This window comes from Orcinus orca, chromosome X, assembly GCF_937001465.1.
Source record: "Orcinus orca chromosome X, mOrcOrc1.1, whole genome shotgun sequence".
Taxonomy (NCBI): domain Eukaryota; kingdom Metazoa; phylum Chordata; class Mammalia; order Artiodactyla; family Delphinidae; genus Orcinus; species Orcinus orca.
In genome coordinates, this window is record NC_064580.1 from 12,179,967 (window position 1) to 12,192,962 (window position 12,996).

The window sequence follows — 12,996 nt, forward strand, 5'->3', positions numbered from 1 at the left end:
TCCAACAGCCTTTTTTTTTTGAGGAATTGAAAAAGCCAATCTTCAAACTCATATGAAATTGCAAGAGGCCCTGAATAGCCAAAACAATCTTGAAAGAGAAGAACAAAGTAGAAGGGTTCACAATTCCTGATTTCAAAAATTATGGCAAAGCTACAGTGATCAAAACAGTGTGGTACTTACATCAGCATAAACATCAGTTCTATCCAATGGAATAGAACTGAGAGTCCATACATCTATAGCCAATTGATTTTGACAAGGGTAGCAAGTCCATTCAGTGAGGGAAATACCAGTCGTCAGCAAATGGGGCTGGGACACCTGGATTTCTACATGCAAAAGAATGAAATTGGACCTCTATCTCACATCATATACAAAAATTATCTCAAAATAAATCAACGGCTTAAATATAGGGCCTCAAGCCATAAATCTCTTAAAAGAAAACAGGAGTCAATTTTTATGACAATGGATTTAGCAATTGAATGTCTGTCTGTTTTTGATGACACCAAAGCATGAGCAACAAAAGAAAAAATAGGTAAGTTGGACTTCATCAAAACTAAAAACTTTTGGGTATCAAACGACATTACAAGGAAAGAGTAGAGACAATCTACAGAATGGGAGAAAATATTTACAAATTACATGTTTGATAAGGGTTTAATATCCAGAATATATAAAGAACTCCTGCAATTCAGCAACAGAAAGACAACCCACCCAATACAAAAATAGACTTTTCTCCAAAGAAGATAGCAAATAATCACATGAAAAGATGCTCAATGTCATCAGTCGTTAGGGGAATGAAATTCAAAGCCACTTCACACCTACTAGGATACCGATTATCAAAAAATGGAAAGTAAGCACTGGTTAAGATGTGGAAAAATTAGAAGTCTTATACATTACTTGTGGCAATGTAAAATGGTGTAGCCAATGTGGAAAACAGCATGGCAGTTCCTTAAAAAGTTAAACATAGAATTACCATATGACCCAGCAATTTCACTCCTAGATATATACTCAAAAGAATTGTAAGCAGAAACTCAAACAATTCATTGCAGCATGACTGACAATAGTCAAAAGTTGAAAACAGCCCAAGTGTCCACCAACAGAAAAATTTTTTAAATGTAGTATATACAGACAATGGATTATTACTGAGCCATAAAAAAAGAAGCTCTGATACATGCTACAACATGGATGAACCCTGAAATCATTATGTTAAGTGAAAGAAGCCAGACACAAAGGACAAATAATGTATGATTCTACTTATATGAAATATCTTGAATAGACAAATTTATAGAGACACAAAGTAGATTAAAAGTTGCCGGGGGGCTGGACAGAGAGAAGTATGGGGCACTATTGCTTAATGGTTACAAAGTTTCTGTTTGAAGTGATGGAAAAGTTTTATAAATAGATAATGGTGACGGTTGCACAACTTTGGGTTTGACCTAAGAAGTTTTATTAATGGACTAGAGTTGACATTTCAAGGAACACTCATGAAGGACTGAATGACACAAAGAAATGATTTTGATCTTCAAAGGGAGAAAAAATTGATCTGCAGGAACAAATCCCCTTTGTTAAAGTGAAGACCACTTCAGCAGGACTTGAATGGGGCCTGAGTTTCTGGGACCAACAAGGTCCCAGGTGGTGCTGATTCTGCTGATCTTCCAACTCTGGTGTGAGTAGCAGGGGACACAATAGTTAGGATGCACTATTCACAGTGATCCTATTCCCTCTTACAGCGAATTTGATCAATTGATCCAAAACTGAAGATGTTAATGAGCAATAATCAATAACTCTATTATCCCTCTCAAGTAGCATAACTGTAATTTTACTTGGGTTACCCAAACAAATGCCTTACTCCAAAGAAGACAGTCTGAGAGAGATATTTAGCAACAAAGAGGATCAGTATGGGGTGAGGCTTGTTATAGCTTGTGCTGGGGGTCAGGGAGGGGAGCCATCTTTCCTAATCCCTATGAAGTATTCTAAATATAGTTTTTACTTCCAGTTATACTTGAGTTATGGCAAGGTTGTTCTTTCTCATAAGAATAAGGCAAAAAATAAAGGAAGAGAGTGAGAAAGAAAGGAAAAGAGGGAGGGAGAGAGGGTAGACGGGAGAGAGGAGACAAGGAAGGAAGGGAGGGAGGGGAGGATAGGGATATGAGAGATTAGATGTCTACATAATTCTTCTTCCCAGTCAAATTCTCATCCAATTCACTTTGGAATATCTTCGGTGATAAACCAATTAGATGAGGTTAACTAGTGTTAACTCTTTCTGCAGTTTATAGAACACATTCATTCGCTGGTGATCACATCTAAGAATGTGTTCTTGTTAATTAGAACACCTTAGCAGATTATTGGGCTAAAACAGAGGAAAGGTTGTGCTGGCACATGTCAGGATAACTCTTAAAAGTGAAAAATGATTCTATCATTCAACCCGAAAAACTTGCAGGCATATTCCCATATTTAGGTAACTTCTATCCTTAGAATGAGTCTATTGGCCTCAGGCATTTTATCCCTGTAGTTTAAAAAGGTGTCCCTAAACTTAGGCAGTTTCTGCCTCTTACAAACTCTGTGACCCTGGGAAAATTAATGAATTTCCTTTATGCCTCAGTTTCCTCATCCATAAAATGGGGGACATGGAAGCATGTAATTACTGAAGAATGAAATAGGGCACTCATTGGCATGCAGCGAGGTTTTAATATATGTGGGCTCTTATTATACGCATGTGCTAATCCCTTATCAAAAAAAAGTTACTTTTTTTCTTCCCAAGGTTTTATACCCAAATGCAAATGAACCTTAAGGCAATGCCCAAGATTGAAGAGATCAGATGTGAAGGATTAAATTATCCCAGAAATGTACAAACCAATGGGAAATACCATGGTTGGCAGGTCAGAGGATATTATGCAATGAATCCAGTGCAGCAAAGGGGTTTAAAGTTTAGGTTTTTGGAATCAGAATGATGAGACATTGAGTCTCAGCTTCTCTAATTACTGTGGCATGACTTTAAGCAAGTCACTTAACCTCTCTAACCCCCAGTTTCCTCATCTGAAAATATTTATTGGAGCAGTAAAACAATTCCTCTTTTGTGAGGATTAAACTAGGTAATTTTTTTAATGTGCTTAGTACAGTGTGTCGATATGTGGTGGCTTAAAAAATATTTTGAATTCTAGCAATACACTCACACTGTCATTTACTGGGAACGTTAGAAACAGATATATGATGGTAGGACCCAGCCTTCTAACTGGTTTCAAGCCAGGTGGGGAGTCCAGACAATCAGATAATGTACAGTACGAGACAAACTACATTTGGATTTTCAAATTCTTCCTGTTAAGATGACATTTCTCTCTTTCCTGTTTCTTTTCCCACATCATTCATTTTCTACCTTGCATATAAAAATTCATGAAAGTTTTCCATCCTGAATTGGACCATCTAAAAGGAAATATTTTCTTGTGAAGAGAGGGAAAAAAAGCAAAGATACATAATTTCTCATGACGTGCCTCTACCTTGTCTAATTTATTTCTTATTAGCAGAAGAATATATTTGTTATAGAATAAAATTCTATGACCAAGAAAGAGACTCTTTTTGGTTTTCATTTTGCTTTGTTTTGTTTGTTTTGAGTAACCGAAACAGAAAAACAAAATCAAGTAGAGTAGGAAGTGACCATGGAGAGGAAGTCAAGTTGGCAGGTGCTGAATAACAGAGGGATGAACTAAAAGATGGAATATTTCAAAGATGCAGGCTGAAAATGCTTTGGTAATATGGTGGTGCCTATGATTCCACGCCTGCAAACACTTCTTAAAAAATAAACACATTTTCATTAAAAACAGAAAAGTTAGTTATGTTAAAAAGAAAAACAGCTCAATACATCTCTTTTACCCAAACTCCTTGCTCCTTCTTTTACCAAAAGTCCTTGCCTGGGGGAGTACATTAGCTGTTGAGTCCTTTTCCTTTCCTCATTTTGAGAACTCAACGTGGACTTGTAGAAGTAAAAACATGGCGCTCAAGTGTGGCCACAGCTGTGTTTTACTACCAGCCTTTGAGGGAGGCCTCAAGTCAAACTCCTCCTCATTCAGATCCTACTGGCTTGTTGGGTACTGAGCCAACTGGGGTGTACCTTGCACCAGGTTGCTGAGCCTTTGTCAAGCGAAAAGAGACAAATTTCCACAGGGGAAAGCAGTGAGTGAATAGACAGTTCATGGCAGTATGAGCCATTTCTTATCTCAGAAAGCATTATGGGGAAACTACATGAGGGCAATAAACATACTGCTCAGCATAACATGAAACCAGAAGTCATCAGGAAGTGATTTATCTGTTGTCAAAGGGCAAAGAGTCTGTGGCCATACCCCTTGAACACGCCTGATTATACCTGATCTCTGAAGCTAAGCAGAGTCAGGCCTGGTTAGTGCTTGGATGAGAGACAAAGGGCAAGAGGAAAGAGAGTTAGTCCCTCCGTCTCTGGAGGAAAAAGTAGGCTCTTTGTTTATAGCACATTTAGGATTAATAAATCTTTCTTTACAGTATATTTACTGAGGCGACAATCTGGACATTAAGTGACACTGCTGTGTTTGGTTCTTAAAATGAGCTAATTTTCTTTGATTTTGTATTTCTGTGCATCATTTTTCATTGGGGGGTCACAGGATATAAAGAAGGAATAGGGTAAATTCAGAGGTATCAAGAGAATCAAACTAGATCCACTGATTTAAAGGGTATAACATGAAAGGAAGTGGATATTCCTGCCCCATCCACAGTTCAAAACGCAGCTCCATTTGAACTCATAAACGTGGGCTATTTCATCACCATGGGCGCCTACTGTTGACATCTACAATGTTGATGAGCCTAAGGTCAAAGAAAGCCACCCACCCAAAAGGCAATTTTGATAGCAACTATTGACAATGAATTCCGTTTAATAGTCTTCAGCTTATATTTTCCAAATCCAAAACTCTTCAGGGTAAGTTACTGCATAACTGTCATTATTGGAAATGCTAGTGGGAATGCTATCACTGTTAACCTCTCTGGGTAAAACTTTTTTTTTTTTTTTTGCAATCTCACCATCATTTTAATTTTGTTTACATCTCTAGTCATTTGCACAGTGTTGATGGAGCTGTATTTTTGCTTCAATGTCTATTGCAACATTCTTATTGCGTTCTGCAGGTCCTCCAGTAAACGTTACTTGCAATATTTTTATCAACAGTTTTGGATCAGTCACAGAAACCACCATGGTAAGTGCTACAACGCCACTGGCAAGAGAAAAACGTGACTTGATTATGCCATGAACACAACCTGTCAAATTTTCTATTTATTGTTCAACTTGCAGGGCCTCCTGTAAATGTTACCTGCAACATATTTATCAACAGCTTTGGGTCAATAGCAGAAACTACAATGGTGAGTGGGACTGAGCACTGAAGCCATCGTGTGAAGGAATGGGATATGCGATCAAACAGTACTGTTGTATATTTGTAGGACATTTACTGAGTGCCAATTTCCAAGTTCATTCACCTCTAGAAAACAATTAGTTATTTATTTAAAATTCAATAATCTTTTATCCATCATGCCAGAGAAATTTTGGAAACACATGATGTTCGGTTAGATTTAGGTAGAATTATCAGTATTAAGCATGGTTTACAGTTAAGGATATTTAAATATTTGCATCTCCAATGTTTCAGAAATACAAATTTCAAAGTTTGGGAGATATTTTTCATATAATAGGAAGTTTTAACATAATCAAGCCTCAGACATGCTACATTTAAGACAGGGGTCCCCAACCCCCCACCCCCCGGGCCTCACATTGTTACCGGTCAGAGGCCTGTTAGGAACCTGTCCGCACTGCAGGAGGTGAGTGGCAGGCTAGCGAGCGAAGCTTCATCTGCCGCTCCCCATCGCCCGCATTACCACCTGAACCACCCAACCATTCCCCTCCCCCCGCCCCGCCCCCACTCCATGGAAAAATTGTCTTCCTCGAAACTGGTCCCTGGCGCCAAAAAGGTTGGGGACCGCTGATTTAAGATATACGCCAAGGAGCTGACCTTACAATGAACACACACACACACACACACACACACACACACACACACACACACAATTTGGTGGCAATAGAAAGTTGTTCCAAGTCCAAAGCAATTACATCACATGCATGGCTTTTCCAAAAAAAAAAAAACATAAACATAAAAAACTGATAAAAAACCATCACACTCTAAGTGCAGACATGTTTCACATACATGAAAAAGATCTCAGATACTGTAAAATCCACCAAGATTCCTTATCAATGTCAAGATGGCGTTGTTGCCTGTGACACAGCCTATTAGATAAGTAGGCTTACAGTGCTAGGCTATTGTGTGGAGATTACATTTTGGGTAAAACATTTTCTTGGCCCCCATACAATTTAAGTCCTAAGTCAATTGGCTGGTTCAAATTTTCAGTACTATGTAAAGTATACAGTCATATTATTGAATGAGACCGAAATAAACTATAGTTGAGCATGACTATACTACTATGGTGGCCAATGTCCTAGAAACACTCAAGAAGCGAAATAATGAGCATAATGCCATTGAGAAGTAAAAAATAGTGTTCCCCTGTGTTTATGAATTCTCTCTTTTAGGCTACCAGGATTGTGTTTAACAAATTACTGTACTTTCTGGTGTCCTTAATGTTATAAAAGAATAATTTACCTCTTATCACTCCTTTCCACTGGCAAGTCAGACATAATGCAACTCCACTACCCGTTTTAATATTATTCTGACACAGCATTGTCCAGAAACGAGACTTTTGGGGCTTTGACAGTATGTAGTGCATTAAGAATTTTACCCAACCAGGATAGTTTTGATAGGGTTATTAAATGACTCATAAGAAAAGCTGAACATGGAAAGAAGACTCCAACTCTGTACTTGGCATTCAGTTTCTGTCTCTCCCCTCCTGGTTTTATCCTGGTAACAGAGGGGCAAATCTTCCAGCCGCCCAAATCACTATCACCAGCTTTACACGATGGCATTCAATGACAATATTTGCACGACCTAACGCTGATTGCTTTAATTAGACCCTTAAGTTGCTTTGATTAAATCTCCTTATTGCCTTTTACCCTCAATCAAAAATGTAAATGTGCACCTTTCCAGTGTTCATTAATGCAAGAAAAAGCTAAATATTTAAGGAGATGAAAATGGAAACGATGGACATCCTTGTTTTCCTGTGTCTTTAAGAGCTACTGAAGGTGTTTAATAAATGGGCTGCTTAGGTGCTTCTTGGCCACTTATTAAGGTGTCCTTTGTCATGTTTCCTACGCAAAAATTTGGAAATCATTGTCCAAGTGTAATATCAACGGCCTGTCTATTCTGCTGTATGAGACGTACTGAATCGCATGACCAGAAGAATGATGTGTATTGTGCTTCTTTTATTTTATTTCTGATGTAATGACAAACTGAATTTGGCTTTTAAAAATATCTTTTATTTTCTTCAATTATGGCTTTTGTGTGAAACTAAAAAAAATGTTTTTTGAAACTCTACCATGCTTAAATCAAAGAATAAATCATGTCATGTAGGGTAGGGACTGGCAAACATTTTTCTCTAAAAAGCCAGACGGTAAAGACTTAAGACTTTGAGGACCAGACAGTCTCTGTCACAACTACTTAATTCTGCCCTTTTGGCATAAAAGAAGCCATAAACAATAGTAAGCAAATGGGTGTGGCTATACTCCAAAAAAAACTACTTATAAACACAGGCTATGGCCAAATTTGGCCCACAGGCCATAGGTTGCCAACTCCGGGATCTAAGGCATCACTATTTAAAATGGACATTATTCAGGGGCTCATAAGAACATGAGAATTGCTCCACCTTGAAAAGGTCTTACTTTCCCAGACCCCTTAGGCCCTGCCTGGGGACCTACCTGATGTACCCACAGAGTGTCATCACAGCCTGAGCTTCCCTTACCAAAACCCTGAGATTCTACCATCCACGAACATTCTCACAAAATGTGACTCAAAAAAATGGTCAAAAAAGTTAAACAGAAACAGATTCTTCCTTGAACTGTCTTTAGTTGGAGTCAAGACATCAGACCTTTAGGTTTTATGCACAGTAATATATGTAGTCATTGAGGACGTTGATTAGTGCTATGGTGGGGGGATAATAGTTTTGCTTTCTCTATGTTTTCTGGAATGATTTTTTTCCAAGAATGTCTCAGAATTCTGAGTTTCTGAGCATGTTGATTTCCCTCTCTTCCCTCATGTCCCACTCTTATCCCACAACCCTTGATAGCATTATTGAAGGATTTAGTTTGGATGTTTGTTTCTAAATAAGAGGCAATAATTATCTGTTTTAAGAATGTGATATGACTTTCTTTCGGTTCTATCCAGTCTGCCCTCTTATGTTTGATGAAATCCCACTAAACTACTGTTGGTACTAACTGCCCACAAAGATTAGGCTCACTTACAGACACAGTATTGCCTCTTACTCCTTTGGTATGTTAGTGTTTAAAGACTGTGCTCACAGGACAATATATTTGTGTTATTCTAAGGAATATTTTTATGGATCATTATGATCATGCACATTATTTCAAAATATGTACTTCTGTTCATTAAGAGTCACAGGGATCTGGTGACGTTCATTACTAGCTGACCCTGTGTTAAAAGTATTCAGTGGAACAATTTTTTTTTTCCTTATGATTCCAAAAGACTCAGAAGACCAGTAAGGGATGTATGATGAGACAGGTTATCTTTCGGTTTTGGAACGTCAGTTTACCATTTCCTTTTCTTTCTTTCCCCTTTTCCTTTAGCTAGTGATGGCAAGTGAATTTACAGGATGAGGAGTGCATTTGCAACCGCCTCCTTCCTACTATAAAGGCATAGTTTGGGAATATCGATAATGTCAGTAAAGGTCAAGAGTATTTGCATGCCATCTGCATACAGCTGTCCCCAAGGTTGGGCCATCAGAAAATGGAGAAGAGATAGTCTCCTCAAAGCTTCCAAATGACTGCCTGGAAGGATGTGGGTGAATAGAGTGTGATTTGGACCTATGGGTGCTGGAACACTCCCCATGCTACAGCAGCAGACTCAGACCCTTTCCTCATTTAATATTGAGAGACTGCAATAGGGGGAAGGGGGTAGAAAGAGCTGAAGGTGTACAAAACGTGTCCACTTGGAGAGCATCTCCAGAATATGATTCCAGCTCCCCAAACTCTTCCCCAAATTCCACATGCTCTGCTGGTTACTGCTACAGGGTGAAGAGTTGTTTTATCTCCGATCTGAAATCACTTTCCTAAAGAACTGGATAAGGTGTAGACAGTCCCTTAGGAGAATGCAGGCTACGCTGTAACTGCTGGAATGACATTACAGACCTTTCATTCTATAGGTGCATAAGCAACTCATAAGGAGATGCTAACTTACCAGGAATAGCAGGTAGCTACATTCCTTATTTCTGAATTTTTAAGGGAGAACCAAGAATCTACCTAACATTTTGTTAATCTGAGATATAAGGTGTCCTTGGTCTCTAAATTAACAATACAATGTTAAAACCTGGATTCATCATAAAGCAACTGCCCTCCCTCCCATAATTTCAAATTCAAAGCTAACTTCCCATATTCAAAGCTAGCACAGACTCAAGATGATGAAAACTTCACTGCAGTGTAGCTAGAAGTTAAAACTGAAGTGCCATATAGGTCTGTGGGAAATCCACAAAGCATATCTTTGTCTATAATAACTTTATAACATAACTGGATTGAAAAATATATACCTATAAAAATAAAAAGAGAGCAGTAAAGTTTAATAACAATATTTATGAGACAGAGTGGCAATCTCTATGTACAAATGCTACACTAAATATAATAGTAACAAAATAATTCAATTTAAGGAAACAATCTTTGTGGCAATGGGCATAGAATTAGAAGGTACCAAGAAAAGTAAAACTTTAGAAATTCTAAATTTGATATGAAATAACAGTATGGAATATAGGTACTTGTATTAACTGTGCTAAGAATATAATAAAGATTCTATGACTTACACATAGCTTTTGAAAAAATAAAAGATATGTGTGTGTATTTACACACATACACATGTGCACACATACACATATATATACACATATATATATAATATATATACATACACACACACTTTTTAATTTGAATTTTTCTATTACCTAATCTAGTACCCAGAGAGTCAATCATAGGAAAACAAATTTTAATACAAGGAAATACGTCATTTATTTGAAGTAGAATCTGTCTCTGGAGAGAGAAGGCAGTATAAAAGAAAATTCAGTCTACACTTAAGCATGTCTCTTAATATTTACTTCTTTAATATTTCATTAAACCTAGAAGCAAAAATAAAGACAAAGAAAGGCTACAGAGCAATATAACTATCTCCTGTGGTTTGGAATATCTTGAGAGAATAAACCTATCTGTAAATAAACAGAGGTGATGCACAGATAAATCATGCATCAAATTTGTACCCTACATTGAAAATGATAGTGAACTGAAAGAATTACAGAGGCACAGCCCCGGAAAATCTTTTCTTTGGCTATCTACTTCTCTATATCCTTGGGCGTCCTTTTCTATTCTTAAAGGTTTTAAGGGTTGCCATTTATTTTGGAATAATGTATAGCATCATGAAAAAAATTATGGAAAATTTTAATTCCTATACATTATAAAGAACAAACACTCCCAAAATATCTAATAAAAGTCTTGTTTCATATAATTCCTGTCATTGTGGAGTAAAATGTATTTTCTCCTCTAACTTTTCCACTTATTCTTGCTTATGAATAGGCTAATTAATTTATTTTAAATTAACTGTTAGATATTTAATGGTTCTATTGTGATAAGATAGATTCAGTGCTCTTTTTAAAGTTCTGATATTGGGAGAACTTAATTTAATGGTTCTATTGTGATAAGATAGATTCAGTGCTCTTTTTAAAGTTCTGATATTGGGAGAACCTATTTTATTATTTTAAATAGATAAAATTCAAAATAGAAAAGCAGGAAACACTGGAGAAGAATACTTGTGGGAAAGACTTTTTAAAAAGATGTATTAATACATTAGCTGGGAAATTTTATATTGAGTTTTTTTTTTAAAAAGGTCAATGTTTTCATATTGTATGTCACCAATGTAATATTCTCTAAAGTCTCTCAAAATGCATCTTTAAATCATTTTCATGTTCAAAGGAGGACTGCAATGATGTTGTCCTGGTGATTCTGCCGCCCAGTGCTCGCTATCTGGCGTCTCATGGCCTCTCCCATTCTATGTTTCCTTCCTGGGTGGGGGGCCTCAATGGCCTCCCAATGGCCTAAGAAATTTAACCCATTCACCTCTGTTATTTCCAGCTGTCATTACTTCTTGTACTTAGAGTTTTTCTACCTCCAGAATTGGCTAAGAGATGACGTCCTCTTCTTTCCTACTGAAACAAGCTCATAGACCCCCACACGCAAAATTTTATGAAGGATAATTGGTTCCCACCCTAAGGGAAATAAAAGGGGTAGATGTCACACAGTGAAGACACTGCATTTTTTTCCTTCAGGAAACCTTAAGAAAATCTCACAGTTGATCTATCCAGTGCCTATTTATACGCAAATTGGATTATTATATTTTCAATAGCCCCTGTTTTGATTTTCTACAAATCACACATTCCCACTCTTTACTCACACAAAACTCCAAAGGTTCCAGTCACTCCTGTTGCCAATGAAACACTGAACTGATAATCTCTTTCCAGTTACTACCCTCTGGTCCCTTTGGACAATCCCCAAAATGCAAAATATGTGATGGGGAGAACTTTTGAGGTTCTGCCATCCTCTTGGCTCACTCATGGAAGGAGGGGGCAGCCAGTGAGCAAACAGAATGGGATGGAAGCCTGGCTGGCCTCACAACAGCACCCTCTTAGGTCTGGGAATTTGCTGTGCGAGGCTGGTATAATCCCAAATAAAAGTCAGCTGATAAAATTTTCCAAGTCAGAAAGTCCTTATGTTGTACAACAAGGAAACGTACAGTTATTTCTTTTAATATTTCAGCTTTTCCTAATAAGCTGGGTTCTGATGACTGATTTTCAGACGTTAGTAACTACTTGATTATTAGCATTCTTTAAACCCACAGTGGGCACTCGTTCTAAGAACTGCCACTTCCAAAATACTCTACCAGCCTGATCATCAGGATGGCTGTATTTGGGGGGGAAAGTCATGGGAATTTGGAGAGTTTAGTAATAAGCAGAAGGAACTAGATTTGAAGCTCTCTTCCATACACCCTGATCTTTATAACTTACTTACAGATTTTCTTTTGGCTCTAAAGGGATTAACCAAAACCGACCAAGCCGAGGTGGTCTCCATTGTACCTTATAGAGTAACCAACCATCTGAGTTTTGCCTAGGACTGAGTGGGTTCCCTGAAAATTTCATTTTTACCTGAGGCTAAAATGGGAAAGTTCTCAGGCAAACCAAGGACATGTTGGTCACTGTTAGAGAAAAGTAAACAATGACTCAAAATCCAGGTGCCCAAACAAAGATGTGGAAACAAAGCAAATGAAGGTGAAAAAGGTAAAGGAAAGAGAGTAAAATGGGATGAGTATATATCACCCTAAATGACCACAGTGGCAGATGTGGACCACTGTTAGCTCTGAACCATAGTCCTGCTTGACTAGGGAATACTGTTGAAGCCTTTATTGGGTCTGCTCTGTCAAGCGAAGCAACAGTTTCCATGAACCTAAAGACCTTTGAGTAGAAATCCTCTGAAGAGAAGTTACTGTCTCAAGCTGATTCATTAGCACAGAAGAAAATTCCCATGCCAAGTGGGAATGACAGGGTGTACCTGAGGCTCCCACAGGGAGGAACACCTTTATCAAAAGGTGCTCAGATTAGGAAAACATGAAAAAGATTTCTGTTTTGAAATCTCCAGTTGACTACTGTAGATACAACCCATTCAGAGAAATGATAAAATATTTAAGAATTTCAAAAGTAAGTAGCTGTAAGGGAATTATCTTGTCAACATGAACCATCTTAATATTTATGTTGATGAATTTAAAAAATATTGGCCCATCATGTCAGAGTTTTATG

The 12,996-nt window shown here is 37.6% G+C and overlaps 1 protein-coding gene across 1 annotated transcript in view; it reads left to right on the forward strand.

Annotated features, from left to right (window-relative positions):
- Positions 1-12,996, forward strand: part of GLRA2 (glycine receptor alpha 2) — a 199,333-nt gene that overhangs the window by 37,657 nt on the left and 148,680 nt on the right. The window contains exon 3 of the mRNA XM_049704454.1: positions 5,137-5,204. Within this exon, the coding sequence (XP_049560411.1) occupies positions 5,137-5,204 (68 nt within the window). The remainder of the gene's footprint in view (positions 1-5,136; positions 5,205-12,996) is intronic.